Source organism: Xiphophorus hellerii, chromosome 12 (assembly GCF_003331165.1).
Source record: "Xiphophorus hellerii strain 12219 chromosome 12, Xiphophorus_hellerii-4.1, whole genome shotgun sequence".
Taxonomy (NCBI): domain Eukaryota; kingdom Metazoa; phylum Chordata; class Actinopteri; order Cyprinodontiformes; family Poeciliidae; genus Xiphophorus; species Xiphophorus hellerii.
The window spans coordinates 15,207,087-15,224,550 of NC_045683.1; the positions used below are offsets into that span (position 1 = coordinate 15,207,087).

Here is a 17,464-nt window from a genome sequence, read left to right on the forward strand (position 1 = left end):
GATAAACTCTGAGGATGAAGGACAATTTTCCAGATAGGACAACACAGAATCTGATCAAACAAAAAATACAATTACCAGTGCACAGTGTGGTGCAGGGTAGCTTCTGTATGGCCTGTCCGTCACAAGGCAGTCCTCCATTAAGAGGGGCGGGGTTGGTGCAGCTTCTGGTTCGTTTCTGGAAGCCTCGTCCACAGCGACTGTTACAAGGGGACCACTCTGTCCATGTTGACCAGCCACCGTTTACTGCAGCAAAATAGAACAATCATTTAAATGAGTGAAAATGGAAAGACTCATTATAAGCTAAAAGTGACATTAGAATGATTATTCTTGATAATCTTGATAACACTGGACAAAATGTAATGTTTGTTGCTTGTTTTATAATTGGTTATTGCGTTATGTTTTTGTCATGTAAAGTACTTTGAACTGCCTATTTGCTAAAATGTGCTTTACAAATAATTGGTTCTTTTGTGAACCAATTATTTGTACACACAAAATTACCTCATTTATTGTGCTTTGGCTTTCTTATGGAAGAATGGGTCACTGACAGGATTAAGTAGATTACCAAGTGACAGAAAAATCTTTGAAAAATAATCAGGGGAAATATAACCTAGGAACAAACCTAAAATATTGCTCAGGACAAATAATGAGAAAAGACTGCATGACTGGAAGCAAAATAAAAAAGGAATATATAAAAATACACTAATTTGTTAACAAATCTAACTTATTCTTTCTTAAAAGTAGTAGCTTATGATAAACAGTGCAAGCTTCCAAGAGAAAGAAAACACATCTTCATTTAAGAATACATAACAATATTTAGTCAATTCCCAATACATACAAAATCCAACATTCTCATCCATATTGTTTAATTTTAGAAATAGTTGCAAACATTAAAAATATTTCAAAATCTTAAAAAGAATAGACAGTCATGAGATGGGAAGTCAGACATTTCAAATCAGACATTTGAAATTTAATCTTATATTATGTGGACTTCAATTAAATTTAAGTTTTGCGAAGCTTTCTACATCTCCTACGCATAAACATTAGCCACTTAACACCTTTAAATTTTTTATTTATTTACTTATTTTTCTTCCCTCCAGGGGGTCTTTTGTGGGCTCTAGTGTCCCTTATATGAATGTAGGCTGACAGGAAAGGTTGAAGGAGAGGGGGGAAGACATGCGGCAAATATCGCCGGGCCTGGGAATCGAACACGCGACGGCCGCGTCGAGGACTCAAGGCCTAAAAAAGTGGGCCGCGCCATCCCCTACGCCACCACAGCATGCCACACTTTAAATTTTTATGCAGCTATTGTCACACAGGTTTTAGCCTATGCTTACATTCACTAAGACAAGAATTTGTACAAGCTGATAAAACACTAAGTACGACATAGACTGCAGACATTCTGGCAAATAGCCTTTACCTACTCATTTACTTACTAACATGCTCTATTTATTTTGCCTATTTTATATGTACATGTGAAGACTTACAAACAATATTTCCTTTCAGAATTTTATTATTTTCTATTACCACCATTGTGTTTTAGATATTATGTGCCAACGACAGTAAAAAAAAAAAAAAAAAAAAAAAAATCAGTTACAAAAAAATAAGACTGCCAGAAAAACCTGATTCAGGTTAAAACAGAAAGAGTCAGAAAAAACCCCAGAAAGAAAGGTTGTCATGTGAAGAGGCAGAGTGGGTTGAGGTTGGAGCTTGGCAGCTTTGTCTCTATTTTGTAAAAAATGTGATCATTCCTATTCTAAAGTTCAATTAGAAGCTAAGCTTTTGACTATGCAGTTAATTAAGATAGAGGCACTTATTGCTATTTTTGATTTTCTTTTTACTTCTGACCTCACCTTTTTGTCTTTTATCTATAGCTGTTTCAAATTTTCCCTCCTTATCTTCCTGTGTTTTTTTTTCTATTTCACCTTGTCAACATTGTCAGCCAAGCCTATATGGCGGCAAGAAGATTGGACCACAGATTGAACAATCTATTTCTGTAAGGATACATCAGTGTCAAACCTCTCCATCTCTTGCTGTCTGTATTGAACAGGAACACACGCTCAGTTATTTTGATTGAAACACTCCAGAATAAAGTCAGTGTTACATTTGAGATAGACATTCTGTATGTGCATGTGCTTATAACTAGTTTTTTTCTTTTCTATATATGTTAGTTTTTTTGTCGCCTCAAAATTTCTTCTATTGTCTTATAAAAGACTGCCATGAGCAAGGATTGCTTTTCAGCTCAGAATTGCAAAAGCATCACCTGAAGAACATTGTCTGAAGAAAAAACAACAACAACCATATAACCAATCTGTGAAATTCTGGACAATATTGTATCATTATTTTCTGCATGTGTTACAGGGTAAATGAATATGCAGCACAATTCATTCATAGAGCTGAGAGTCTTTGCAGAAAACATGCATTTGGAAAGACCCACTATTATAATTAAAAATGTGGGACTGGGGAGGAGGGTAATTATGAGTGGGGTAAGTGGTGTTTAATTGGGTGAGGTTAAAGTTAAAGTTTGATGAGAACATGAGGCTAAATAAAAAGAAAAATGAATTACAGAACAGGATGTATAAAACGTCCTGTTCAAGCAAAGAAAAGAGAAGTCAATAAAGATGAAAAAAAGCATTCTAGCATTCTTAAGATAGTGCTAACAATTCTTTAAAACAATTTCTGTGGTCCAAATACAAGATCTATGCAAACAAGCCTGCAAACTTACCATAAACAATAACGGTGGCTGTCGTACTTCGTCTCTTGGCCACAATGTTCTTAGCTACACATGTATAGTTGGCTGTGTCAGACAGACGTGCCTGCTTAATGATCAAGTTGTGGTCAATGGTGATATAAAAGTTTCTGTCTTCTGCTGGGTCGATTATTTCTTCATTCTTTAACCACTCCACCTGGGAAACAGAAAAAACAAAAACATCTGTGCAAAGGTTTGAATAAATAAAAGCAATAAGTAAAATTGAGTTAATGTGAAAACTTATATATATATATGTCAATAGGGATATGCCTTTTTGGTAAAAGGACAATAGCTGAAGTAAAAGCTGTAGCTCAAATAATAAACACCAATATGCATTTTGAAATTAAAGTAATTTTTGGGAACATCTGAGCAAACACTATACAAATGCCCTATCCTAATTTTAATGCCATCACAAAATGTGAACTGTTGCTACTGGCTGTTGCTTCAACCTTTACAAGTTGAGGTAGCTCACAAATCTAACCACTCTGTTGAAAAAGCCTCATCATCAATTTTTAAAATGCAAAGAGGGAATTTTGATTACCAGCATGCTCCAGGATTCTCCTAAGGAATCCATTCATTGCCCTGCAGGCTCTCAACCAAACCAAGCCAACATAATGGCAGTTTTTGCTTTCGTTAGCAGATTTTCCGGCTTTAAAGTCACCAGCTGAGATGGCAGGTTCACTTCTTGGACTCCCAGAGGTCTCACAATGAGATACATAATCAAGATCTCCTTTCAGCAATGACTGTCTGCTAACTTACATCACAGCTGCATACTGTAGAAATAGCTTGCTTACTAAATCTGGCTAATTCTTGACCAAACAAAAAATCCTGGTTCTAAGCTGTGAAAAAAAAGCATTTTATTTTGCCAGAATGCATTGGCTTTAATTTAGACACTATGTCTATTTACCATGCTGTTCTTTGACTCTATGTATTCACTTTGATAGAGAGCACATAGTTTATGTGGTATTTAGTGCTTCTCTTGCATACTTAAGCTTTCCACATTGTCAGCAAGGATGAAAGTTTCAAAAATAATTATATAAAAACAAGGCACACCGACAAGACAACAGAGGTGGGTGAATTTCTCAATTTATTTAATCATAATTCCATATGGAATATCATGTAAATAATATAGTCTCATAAGAATCAAACATTTTAAGACATTAAATTTAAACACAGAATTTTTAGTCTGTGCAGTTATGTAGCCTATGTGATTTTTTTTACTTTAAATTTGCCAAGAGAAAATTCACATGCAAAAATTTAATCTTAAAAAAAGTCAGATTCTAATGAGAATTTGACTTTATTTATAGCTAAAAATAACAAGAATGTCTATTTTTGTATCGAGTGGACTCTTTAATGTGGAATTCTAAAATTGTGGAGATAAAAAATGCTTCGAACATATGCTTTCACAAGGTACTTTGGATGAAGGGTAAGACAGCAGTAAACTGTTCTATTTATGAGCCTAATCACATTTCCTGAGTGCTGTATTTACTGGTCCAAACCCTCATAAATTCAGCCCATCCAATCTTTATGGTAGGAACATAAACATTCAAGAAGTGGTATTCAATTCATACCGTTTAATTTCCTCCTCCTTTGACATTAGGAAATGGAAATTTCAGATGCAGAAAGAAAAATTAATTCTGTGTAATTCTTCATGTTTAGTGCCTGCTCAGGTTTGGCAGAGACTTATCCTTCTCAGTTATTCCAGTTGCTTCTTTCTCTGATCTATAAAACTCTGGAAGAACACTTTGGTAACACTTTGAAACCACTGCAGACCAGAACTGCCAATCTAAAGTAAACTGCAGTGTGACCTTTCAGTTTCCATTAATGCATTCCTTAGTAGTTAAAAAATCAAAATCACCTCAATTCATGAAGCCTGTGCACTAAAGCAAGGAATTGGACTTTGGTTCGGCTTCACTCTCTTCAAACACATTTGATCTTTCCTACCAACAGCCATCACTATCTACAATAACTCTGAAGAATCTAAATTAATGAGTTACGACAATATCTAATTTCCATTTGGGATCAAGAAAGTAATTTGATTATGAATTTGAATTTAAAATATAAACATACTAAGAGGCAACAAAAATGTATTTTCTTCTTGAATGGGGAAAATGTTAGAAATTTCTGTGTCTTGATTGATAAAGGTATTTTATTAGATGGTAGAGGTCAGTTCCAAAGTGAGGGAGATCATCGATGGTTTGGCTGAGTGACTTCAGGACATCATATTATTAACTGTTACAATAGCATTTCTCAGGCCAGATATACAGTATGTAGTATGGTTTAATCAAAGGCCAAAGGCTTACAATCACTACATTTAATTTAAACAACCTTAGAAACCACATTAAATTCCTCTTAAAAAGTGTTTGATTATTTTCAAAGATAATCTAAATCGTCTACAATATTTTTTTATTTACTGCTTTGTTGAAATGCTGAAATAAGGTGAATAAAAATGGCAAAAAAAATATTTAAGCATGAATTTCTTATGTTTTTCTTCACAATATGATAATCTTGCTGATCCTTGTGGTAATACGAGTTAATGCTGGTTGTGAGTTGTTGTGTGATAATGCGCTGAAAATAGCTGCGATCTTTGATGACTTGTGAAGGTTGAAGCCTGTCAGACTGATGTGTGCTCTGGTGGCTGCAGACAAAGGGACCACATGTGGTTGCAAGCCTACCATTACCGGGGCATCATTAGCCACAGCTGGTGTTGGAGTGTCAGAGGGGGTGTACATTTGCGTGTATGTGTGTGAATGGCAGACGGTGGCTGACTGGATCAAATCAACCCTAAGGGAAAGTGGATATTTGTTGTTTTAACTTTTGCCCCATTTCACCTGTCTCTTTTGCTTTAGAAACACAGCACAAGCACAGTTTCATACAGGCACAAACAAAAGGATAAAAACTCAATAAATAATAGAATTTTACTGCTCACCTTCATTTGATATATACCTATATCTAAAAAAGTTATTTGGTTAACTATGCAGTAATTCACAGTGTTTTAATGCTGCTAATTTTTTTAATGGACAAGTAAAGCAGTAGCTTCTGCACTAGTTGGGCGTCATATGAGGTACATATATACGTAAATAAAGCACTAGAAAAAGTTGCAAAGATACAAAATCTGTTTTTTTAATTTCCCTTTCTGCTAAATCCAGAGGATCAAACTGTCAATGCTTGAAGATGGAAAAAAGTAAAACACTGATAGAAAAGAATATTTCCCATATATCATGTGTGGTGAAGAGCAAAAAAAAATCTAGATATGTAAATGCTCTCATGGGTTTCAATGTTATCTGGGAAAATGATGAAACAGAACGATTTAATGCATTTCACATCTATTGAGATATTGTTCTGTTTGGCAGCCGAACAAAGCCTCAGCTGGAGTGGGAGATAAAAGCAGACCAAGATACAGAGATGTATGTATGCTTCCTTTTGTTTGAGCAACGGAAAACGTTTTGAACTGCAAAGCTTCGTGACATATCTGCTGCTCAGAGGAGGAACATCATAGTCACACAGTGTCACTGAGAAAAACACAAAATAAAACTTGCAAAAGAAAACCAAATGGGTAGACCACAGTGCAAGGAGTAAGACAAACAGTAAAGAATATCTATGAGCCAAATGCTAAAATACGACATGCTTTGTGGAGACACTACAAAGACTCTCATGTGGGAGTTGATAAGAACTCTGAGATATGGGAAAGTGTGGTGGCGAATTCTAACATTAATATTCCATAGCAGCAGTTTCACTGCAAGGGGCATGACAAAACACAAAATCAACTAATTACAACAAAGCGTGATTCTGCAATGAAGCCATGGAAAAATTACTGTTCAGCATATTTATTTGTGACGGCGTGTGTTTGTGTGTGTGTGGGTAATTGAAGTGTTAATATGCATGTTCGTCACTGAGGATTATCCTCTTGATTAACTATATTATGTGGATCCGTATAAGTCTACAGATGAGTGGGTTAAAGAGCTCTCCAAGTGATTAATCAACCAATGTGTGGGTGTTTTCATGTTTTAATAATCCGAAGAACCCCACCTCCTGCTTCAGGAAATGGTGTCACCTTCTTTATTTGCAAAGTGTGTTGGATGGCAGAAAATAAAGCAACTGGAGGGAGATTTGAGACATTTTAGAAATAACTCTAAAAGTTAAAAAAAAGTACTTTATTTCCTTAATGACATCAGTTTAACTTTTTGATTAATTCATCTTAAAGAAAATCATTAGGGTCAAGTTTATACTTTACTATTTCAAACCAAAATATATTCTTGGGGTTTTGCTTCTCAACCAATGTAAAATGTGTTAAAATAGTTACTGGATATTAACCAGTCAATATTTTTGAGGCATCATATGATTTAAATGACTTTTAGGTTTACATCCTGGCAAGCCAGGGTAGCTTTGCAATGCTTTTGTAATTAATATTATATTAGGGTGATGTTCACCAAACACAACATGGTGCTTGCTGAGCCTAATACACACCAATCACAAAAATGACAGAATAGAAGGCTGTGGCATTTAAATAACACTCGCTTTGCTCACTCCATACTGTTACACTACCAGCAGCAAGATGAACCATTTATATAAAACAGGATGGGTCCATTTTTGTTTAATATTGTTCACACCAAACGTATAGACCACAGTGCAAGGGGTAACATTCATCTGAATGTTACAGCCGAAACCAAACTTGATAAATTCTTTCAATCTTTTTTTCAGGTTTTGGTGACATTAGTAGCACCTGGTGTGATTTTCAATTCATACAGCCCATCTGATTTCAGGTTTGACGTTCTGTGTTTAGACAGTCTGATTTTAATGATCCATGAGATTCCCTGCATTTACCGTTCTCTAAACATTAGAGATGGTTGTGTTAAAATTACTTTACTTTTCAAAATACTCAGAGTGGGCATATTTAATAGACTGGTACTTCTGTTTACACACACAGAAAAACACAAGGTTTGCTTTTTAAATGTATTTTAGCCCTATTAACAATAATTTAATCCACTACTGTCAACTAATATTTGACAGTTTTGCCTTACAGCTTTTATGTGAGGTGCAGAAAATATAGTGAACCATATCACATTTCCACACACTTTAAGAGATATTATCAGCTTTAAAAGGGAAGCAGCCCCATAACCCTTCGTATCCCGGAGCAAGTGTATTCAGATATTTGTGAGTACATCTTGGCCAGATGTCCCATGTGCATTGTTATTGACTGGGAGTAGTACCTATAGCACCATTACCATAATTGCCTTACATGTTTCTATTATCAAACATTCACATTTTCTAGTTTACTCACAAGAAAACCACACAAACGCAACAAAATCACCACAGGCAACTCAGTCAAATCAGCAGCAGATACAGCAACACTGACTAAAAACAGACCAAAGAGACATAAATGTAAGAAACAAAAAGATATGAATACAGAAAGATAAAAGAAAGGCAGAAGTGTGAGGCAAGGGCATATAGAAAAGGATAATAGTTAAGAGACAGAAGGAAGCAGAAAGTGAGAGCAGCTGGAAGGAAACACATTGAGGAGGGAACCGATACAGGCATCAGCAGGGTTAGAGGAAACGACAGGATGAGAGATGGGTCTTGGCAGAGAAGACCATCTATCTTTCTCTTCTGCTGCCATCAGCTTTCTTGACACAAACCCAGACAATTGGCCATAACTGTCCGCATGTGTTTATCTGTGGATAATACCAACATACACACACAGAAAAACACAGACACCACCCACACCCTGATGTGTTGCTAAGTAGAATAGTAATCAAGCTATTCATTAGCGCAGTAACAAAGGCCATTACTGGCTAATCAACGATCTTCAAACTCAATCGAGAAAAGCTAATAGAAATTTAATCCAACAGTGCGCCTGGCAGTGGGGGAAGTTTGTGTGTGAGGGTGTCTGTGTTGATATTAGACAAAATAGTTAGCCTATTGTGAGAACACTTTGTGGCTTTAAACAATTAACATAGAGTATTAGAATACTAAAATAATACTATTATATATATATATATATATATATATATATATATATATATATATATATATATATATATATATATATATATATATATATATATATATATACAGTATATATGAGCTAACTTTGGGGTTCATAAGTATTCAGGTGCCTTTACTCTGACAAACATAAATAATACATTCAGAAATAACCAGGTTAATAACTACAGTCAAGCTTTGTGTGACTTGATCTTACAGAATGCTGCTCAGTAAAAATTCATCCACATTATTGGCATGTAGAATGAACATGCATGACAAAATGTAATATACCACCAAGTAGTCCTTAGTGATTAGTTATTTTGTCCACACTGATATTCTGATCAAGACATGGCCGTTTACCTAAACTTACTGATCTGTCAAAGAAATGGCTTTAATCAGAGGAGCAGCCAAGAGATCAATTGTAACTGCAGGAGCTGCAGAGATCCATAGCTCCGATGGATGAAATAAAAAAGTTAAAATTGATGTGAAGGTTAACCTTCAATAAGAACAAATATCCTACACATATAGTCAGAGCTATAGTGGCGCGGTGAACATCGAAGCATATTTATGTGCTTCGTTGTTAGAAAAGCATAATCTGTGAAAAGACTTGAGACTGGTGTTCAGGTTTGCTCTCTTTTCAATATGACAAAGAGTGAGCTACTAGACAAGTTTTGATAGTTTTGTTTGTTTGTTTAGTAACATACAAATGAAGGACAGAAAACAGAAATGGTGAAGCATGTAGCTACAGCTTATATTGCCTCTATGCTAGAATTTTAAGTCAAATTTGAGAGTTAACATGAAAATAAAAAATTCAAACCATTTTTGCAAAATTCAATTTCAAACAACCTTCACTGTAATATTTGTCATAATATTTGACAAAAAGAATGAGAAAAAAAATTATCAAAAAAAGCTTAAGATGCTGTCTTTCATTCCACCTGAATTATGTTTTACTTTGTGTTGGTCTATCCAATAAAATCCCATTAAAATACAATTAAGTTAAGGGTTGTGACATGACAAAATGTGAAAATGGTATAAATACTTTTGCAAGGCACTGTAGATCATTTTAAATCCTCATTTCTAATGATAGTTCTACAATTATACGTCTAGTGGTCTTTTGTCTGCACAACTGGATTTTATAAAACAGCCTGATGTACAGATATTAAAGATTCAGCTTCTGTGTAAATCTTTCAGCATCACCTCTTAAGTAGTGTAATTTACAACTGTACAAGTAGCAACTATTGATTTGATAAAGCAAGCTGAAACAAATGAGATTTGTAGGGAACACATAGTGTGTGTGGGTGTTCATTCTCTTTAATTCACTTCCTCCAATTTGAACATTAAACCTTCTAGTTGGCAGCATTCTAGGAAATACAAATGGCCACATTTTTGTGCCAAGAGGACCTTGCTTAATTGTCCTTTCAACTTTAAGATCTGTACAACACACCCTCATCCCAACACCATGTTTCTTCCTACCAGCACTTTTTCCACATAAATCTAATTTCCTTTTCATCCACTCCACCATAAACTACATTTTCCAAACATTGCCTCTCCAATAAAGATTTTGTTTATGTGTTTAAATGTAGAAGGAACATTTAACAATAAGAGTAAGAGTAGGGCAGTCTGCGTTCAGGCTCCAAACAAAAGCACCATGATTAATAATTGAACAAATGATTTAAAGAACAAATAAGGCAGCAAATAAAGCCATTTCTCTAGCATAAGTGTGGCAAGCTGACACAAGCACATAACCAAACGTGTAAAGACAAGATTTTCTTAAATTATGTCAAACACAGTCACAAGAAAACAGACTGTATTTAAGATAAAATGTCAACATTTGTGCTGGAACCCATAACACTTGGTATGAATAATCAATGCATTACTTCCATTGTGTGATGCGGGCTCTCCAGCACACATCACACACATCCACCAACATTATATTTGTACCATTTCACATCACTGTCTTAATTGGCCATATGTCCTGGTGTTTCCGTCTGCGTCTTCTCCACGCTTGGGAGGTGATTAGGACAGTTCTGCTGCCCAGTGCTTCTGTGGGGAATTCATTGCAGCCAGCAACACCACAGCAATACATTACACACTGTGAGTGGCCAGACTGGCAGATTGTGCAGGTTAACATAAGGTCACTATGGATATATATGGGACTCAAGGCGGAGAAGTATGCTTGTGTACACGTGTGTGCGCGTATGTGTGTGTGTGTCAACATGGGATTTCAGAAGCTCTGACAGCTTAATTAATTAGATCCAAGCAAGTGACATAAAGACCCAATTAACCGTGCTGACATAACTGGGTTGCCATCAACAATAACCCCTTAATGAAGTTCTGGAAAGACATATCCTACTCTAAATCTAGTTTAGAGTAGGAGTGGATAACTTTTTTCAAGTTTTTAAGCATTTATATGTTGAACAATGACAAAAAGGAGAGCATAGTAACTTTCCCTTATCCCATTACACTTATAAACTTCAATAGACTAACTCAAAGCACACCATAAATGTGAAGTTAAAGAAAAATTATACATGGTTCTCGCTTTTCTTTTACAAATCAAAATCTAAACAGTGCAGGTGTATTTGTATTCAACACTTGTGGATTATGTCTCCACCAGCTTTTCACATACAAACTGACATTTTTGCCTGTTGTTTTTGCAAAATATTTCAAGTTCAATCAGATTCAATGTATAGCACTTGTGAAAATCAGTCTTGCTAATCATTCTCACCCAGATTGAGGGCAATCCTTTGACTGGGGAATTCTAGCACATGGATATTTTATTTTTTTTCCTACACCATTCCATTGTAGCTCTGTACCGTAAAAATAGTTCTAACTTTCTAAAAACTGTGACAAGCTTCCCTGCTTGCACTGGAGACCAGCATCCCAAGAGCATATAACCTAAAAGTTTTATTGTGAAAAATATGTTTTAAGAGTGATGTGTCATTTTACTTTTCTGCCAAACATTGTTTTTTGTATATTAAACAAAAGTTAAATTTAACCATAGCAGATATGCCATTGTGTTTGCTGTGCCCTCTATATACTGTAACTTGTGGCAAACTTTACACTAAACTTCTTATGAACTCCAACTTCAAAAATGGCTTCCTTCTTGCCAGTCTTACACTGTTGCCAAATTTCACCAATACACACTTAATAGTTGTCCTGGCAACAAATTCAAGCATTTACTTTGTGAACCACTGTAGCTCCTCTAGAGTTAGAAAGGAGGTTTTTGGTTGATTGAGCAGTGCTCCATAAAATATTGTAAGGTTTGGACGTTGTCTTATAATCTAAGTTTCCCCTAAACTTCTCCATGTTTTTGTCTATCTTGTATGTTTTTTGATCTGTACGATCCAGTTTATATACTAATATTATAAAAACAAAAATCTTGGAGGCTTTCTAGGAATGGGTGTATTTATTGTGAGATTTTATATAGGAATCTGAGAGGAGAAGAGGTTGCATGCAAATATAAGGCACACTTTTTTTCATTTGTTAAAAGTTTTTACAAATAAAATTTTCCTTCCACCTAACAACCATGGATTATTTTGTATTAATTAATTGCAAAACAAATCCTAACAAAACATATTGATATTTGTAGTTGGAACTGATTAACTAAGACATGTACTACAGCATACAGTATTTGATATTGTGTTTTGAACTGGTTTTACAAGCATGGTATCTAGCTAACTCAACATATTCAAATTAAGGCACACCGCAGATGAAATATTTTATGTGTTCTTTGTAGGAAGAAGACATATTATATATGATGTGTATCATAGAGTAGGAAATACTCTCCAAGGTGTCCAGTACAGACAGAATCAGGACACAAGAGGACGCCTATTTGGACTGGGACAGCTTAACAGAGAGCTATTTATAACCCACTATTCTGCTGCAACGTGGTACAAGTGATGATGTATGACTTGCATGTATGATACATGAGCGCTATGTTACTCAGCTGTGACTTTTTTTTGTTCTTGCGTATTTTCACACTGCATCATTTATTATGCAACACCCAGACATGCACTTTTTAAGGACTCACAAAACTTACCTCTGCCATGTTTACCTGAAATCTAACCAAGGTACATAAGAAGATGGTTAACAGAGGCATAAAGGGAAGTAGCTCACCACTAAAGGAGGTCACAGATGTTCTGAACAGAAAGCTTACATCGGTCTCTCCAGAGTGCACACAAACACACATGTGCAGATGCTTACTCATACACGTCACTGTGTTACCACTGAGATTTAACACAGGTGCAGATGCTTCATAGTGATCTATTAGACTCACCCTCTACCGTCAACATTCAAGAGTGGAGAGGTGAAAAGATGGATGAGGAACAATCTCTAGAGAGTGTTGGAAAAAGAAAAGGTATTTCCACAGCAATGCTGAAGTAGAAAAAGAGAGAGACAGAGTAGGTGAGGCTGTGATAATGGTGAAGGAGGAAGAGGAAACAAGAGTCAGATAACTGTGGGTGATCCATTAAAACTAAGTTGACAATGTCAACAGATAGGGAAAGCAAGTAAGGAAGGATGGGACAGAGAGGGAACAATGGAGAAAAAGACTGAAAAGGAATACAAACAGAAAAGTGAAAATATAAAGAAAATGTACAAAAGACAAATGCGGTATTTCTATACCATGTCAGGAACTGGGAAGAGAAAGAGCAGAAAAAGATGGAGTGGTAAAAGGGTGGAAAAGGGAGTAGAAAGGCTAGCTGTGGAAGATATGCTGAAGCAATTTATTAGGCTCCCATGCTTGGGAAAACAACAGCAGGAAAGTAAAAGTCATGTGAGGAATGCAAAGGCGAGAGCTAAGGGAATTGTGTAGAAAAAAATCAGCAAGACAATGAAGGTAGGTGAGAGTAGTAATTTACACTACAATGCATGTGTTAAAAAAGTGTGTGTGAAAATGTGTGTGAGCATGAAAAATCCAACATTAATACCAGCTTTTGCTAATTTTTCCAACTCATTTCGTCACGAAGTGGAGCCAGGCATTACATCGTGGAACTACCACTGTGGAAGATTGATTGATGGTCTGTCCTTTGGAGACATGGTGCAGGTGGTTGGTGAGTTAATGGGAAAAAGATGTGCAGGAAGCACAAAAAAGAAGCGAAGACTCACGACTTAGAAATGGAAGTTTGAAAAGCATGAAAAAGACCTCAAAAGACTGTGTGGGAATTACAAAAGCCACTGTGGCTGATACAGAGGACGATCCTGGTCCGTTGGGTGAATTACATGACTCATGTGGAAACTAATCCAAAGCATTTTTAAAATGTTTAGGGCACAAGCTATTTAAGAACACAATAAATATGACAACAGGGGTTTGCTATCAATGTAGACATAAAGGCAAATGAGCCTGATCTGTGAATCTAAGAAGCAGAGACAAACTTCTCCAATGGATCATTAAAATGCAGAAAAAAACAGAGACTCTTTTTTTAATATTCTGAATTTCCTCATCATTGTTTTCTATCTGATCTTGAAGCTCTCATGTCCAACACCTAAGGGCCTGCTGGGTATTTGACTGTTTACAAAATGTGCAATTAATTTGTTTCTTTCTTAATTTGAAAGCCAATTATGGATGAAGAAGAAAGAAAGCAGAACAGCCACTACACTGATACACAGAAATATGCAAAATAACTAATGAGAAAACCTTTTACAGAAAATATTCACTTTCTGGGAAAACAGCACTGATGGGTTAAGATGGGGGTGTCTGGGTGATAAAAATGGAAAATAAAGCCCTTATTATTTAAGGGCTTTAAATAATAAAGCCCTTATTATTTAAGGGCTTTATTTTCCATTCCACAAGTTGCAAGTTTTCCTGCAACTTGTCAGGAAAAGACAAGTTGCAAAAACACGCAACTCTACTCAACGCCTCAGACATGTCGAGGGAACATTTTCCCAAACAGACGCTGACCCAGTAACAGCTGGAATTAAAATTAACACCTAAAAACCATCAGGTAAAACTTCAAAAGGGAGCCACTTTGAGCTTGTCATAGAGGGAATAAAAGATTGTAATATAAAAATATTAAACTTACAAAAACCTGCTGACAACTAACTTATTTGTTACTTTGTGTCTTTAGGTAGTTCTTACACTTACATTTAACATACTTTAAAAGGAATTATTAAAGTGGATCATTATAAGTAATGGTCAGAAAGTTTATTAAACACTAAATATTGTTTACTGACCATATTAATATGCTATAGATTCTTTGAACTTAACACAATCCTACAAAGACATTTTATAACAGTTTTGGGAAGTTTGTTAGGCCTGTTATAGTCATCATTTTACCTATAACTTTTTTCCTGCAGCTGTGAGCCAGTGTTAAAATGACTGACAAGTTATTAAATTATAGAACAGCCTTGTGCAGGCTCAGGGGTCAGTGCAGTGAAAGTTTTCATGTCTATGCTCTCTGTATTTATGTCCATGCTGTTTTGCGCCTTTGGACAATGATGTATTTTGCCTTTTCTACTGAGCTCTCTTGTTCCCTAAGAAGTAAAACAAGAATGTTCACAAAGGAATGAAAGAGAGTTCGTACATCTCAGGTGATGCATAATTCACAACAGTCTCAAAAATAAGGAAACTTGTTTAGGCTACTGTTTATTACCAGTTACTAAAGGGCCAAACAAATTTCATATGTAAAATAGATTAAAACTTCTAAATGAGACTAATTCAATGTGACATAGGGCACAGTGATTGAACAGTCAGGGGAAATCTTTATTCATGTATTTTTTAAGCCAATAATTTCATTTTTGATGTAGACCTGCCTTCAACAAGACTGTCTTACCAGGTGACATATTTAAAATCACACATGCAATGCAAACATTAAACTACTAAAGAAAGAAAGTTAAGTGAGAAGAACTATGTGAAAAAGAGATTAAGATAAAAATTGAGGAAAAAAAATATAAATGAAAACTCCTCAAACTACTCAATGGACTTCGTCAAACTTATCAAAACATAGATATAAACTTAGTGAAGAATTTCTTAACTAAATTTAAAACAGCAAAGTGAAAAAGACTAACCAATAAGTTAAAGAATGAGGAAAAAAGTCACCAAACACAATCTAAAGGAACATTTTCAAACTCTTAAACTTGCTAGTCATGGTGTTACAGCACTAAGTACTGACCATGATGAAAAGGTCTGCAGCCAGGCAGTCTCTAAAAGCACCTTTTGTTCCTGCATAGGGTTTTGGGGAAGCAGGGAAAACCCACAGTCTATTCCACTGGCCCAAACACAGTTTACGCCCTGGAAACATCACCAGCTGGAAACAGGTCTAACACAAGCAACAGAAAACTATGCACACTCAAGCGCTATGTTTGTATATGTCAAAGCTGATTCACTGTAAAGTGTAGGAGTTCTGATGACACTCCATAATCATTAGAGCATGAAGAGGCTCTGAGCTGCTTGGGGGCATGCTAATCCTTTTTAATTGACTCTCAAACTCTCCAGTGTTATTAAAACCACCCAATAACAAAATCAGCTTTGCTTTATTAGCTTGGTCAGATGAATTATTTGAGACCATCCTGTTCATTTGTGTTGCATTCTTCAATTCATTTACTATTCATGAATGAATGAGAACTAACCTAAAGAGAAATATCTTACTTGTCCACACCAATAGACCTTTTAATTCTAGTTTTTCTAAAAGAAATGAATTGTACACCAGAAAAAAATAAAACTGTCCAAGTAAAACTAATAACACAAAGAATTGAGATTCTACTCACAGTGCTACAAGAAAGTATCCACACCTTTTCACCTTATGCAATGAAATCAATTTGATGATGATTTTTCAGTTCTCTGCACACAATATCCCATAATGTCAATGCAAAAGTAGGTTTCTATAAAGATGTGTAATTTTATTGTTAAAAGCTTGGTGATACATGGCACTTGGAGTTCTGACAAGAGAAGTTTCTCTAACCATAACAATCTGCAGGATAATTATGCTAAAATTCTATTGAATTAAATCTTGCGGGGAAAAAATGCCTTTCAAACCTCAATAACCATAAGTGCTTCACAAATGTATTAGACAGGTCTTCGTATCATTTCGCCACAAATATGGATCAGAAAGTAGCAGAGCACCACTTGGATTAGTAGCTTCTCAGCAGAATATTGCTGTACCAATGTTTCACATGTGGTGCCATCAGACATAGATACTTTTCAAAATCAAGCGAGAATAAAAAAAAAGTAATTGCACTGATGATAACCTCCTTTTATAATTCACTTAAGATTACGTTAGCGAATGATGATGTGATGTGAATGAAAAGCAATTAATTGGCAGCAATTATTTAAAGCCCAGGCTTATTAAAATTTTTTCAGTCCTGGTCTCAGATGAGGAATTTACTGTCAAGTGGATAAGTATATAAAATTATCTCTCAATTTCTACCAGAAGCCAAATTGAGAACCAATGCTAATCGCTGAATTATTTCACAAATTACTGTTTGATGTTCATTTAATTCCTCTATTATAAATCAACTTGTGCTAAAAACTCTCACACAAATCACAAATTAAAAAGCTTTTTTTGTTGTCCAAGAAGAGTTACAAGGCCTAAGAACTTCCCAAACTCAACAGAACAGAAACAAATTTTGTTATTTGACAACTCCACACTGAGCGTCAAAACAGTGTGCTCATTCATCTGTGACAACACTGTCAGGATTGCCAAGGGCAACAGGGGTAGCTGCAGTACACTCTATGCAGTCATGTCACCATCACTCCTCAGATTTGTCTCGAACTATGTCAAGACAGACAAGAGGGACGGA

The 17,464-nt window shown here is 35.5% G+C and overlaps 1 protein-coding gene across 3 annotated transcripts in view; it reads right to left on the reverse strand.

Moving 5' to 3' along the window:
* Nucleotides 1-17,464, reverse strand: part of LOC116730015 (netrin receptor UNC5C-like) — a 201,720-nt gene that overhangs the window by 46,579 nt on the left and 137,677 nt on the right. For all 3 annotated transcript variants that reach the window (XM_032578953.1, XM_032578951.1, XM_032578952.1), the window contains exons 5-6: nt 2,723-2,903; nt 76-243 (exon numbers count right to left, since the gene is read on the reverse strand). In XM_032578953.1, the coding sequence (XP_032434844.1) occupies nt 76-243; nt 2,723-2,903 (349 nt within the window). The remainder of the gene's footprint in view (nt 1-75; nt 244-2,722; nt 2,904-17,464) is intronic.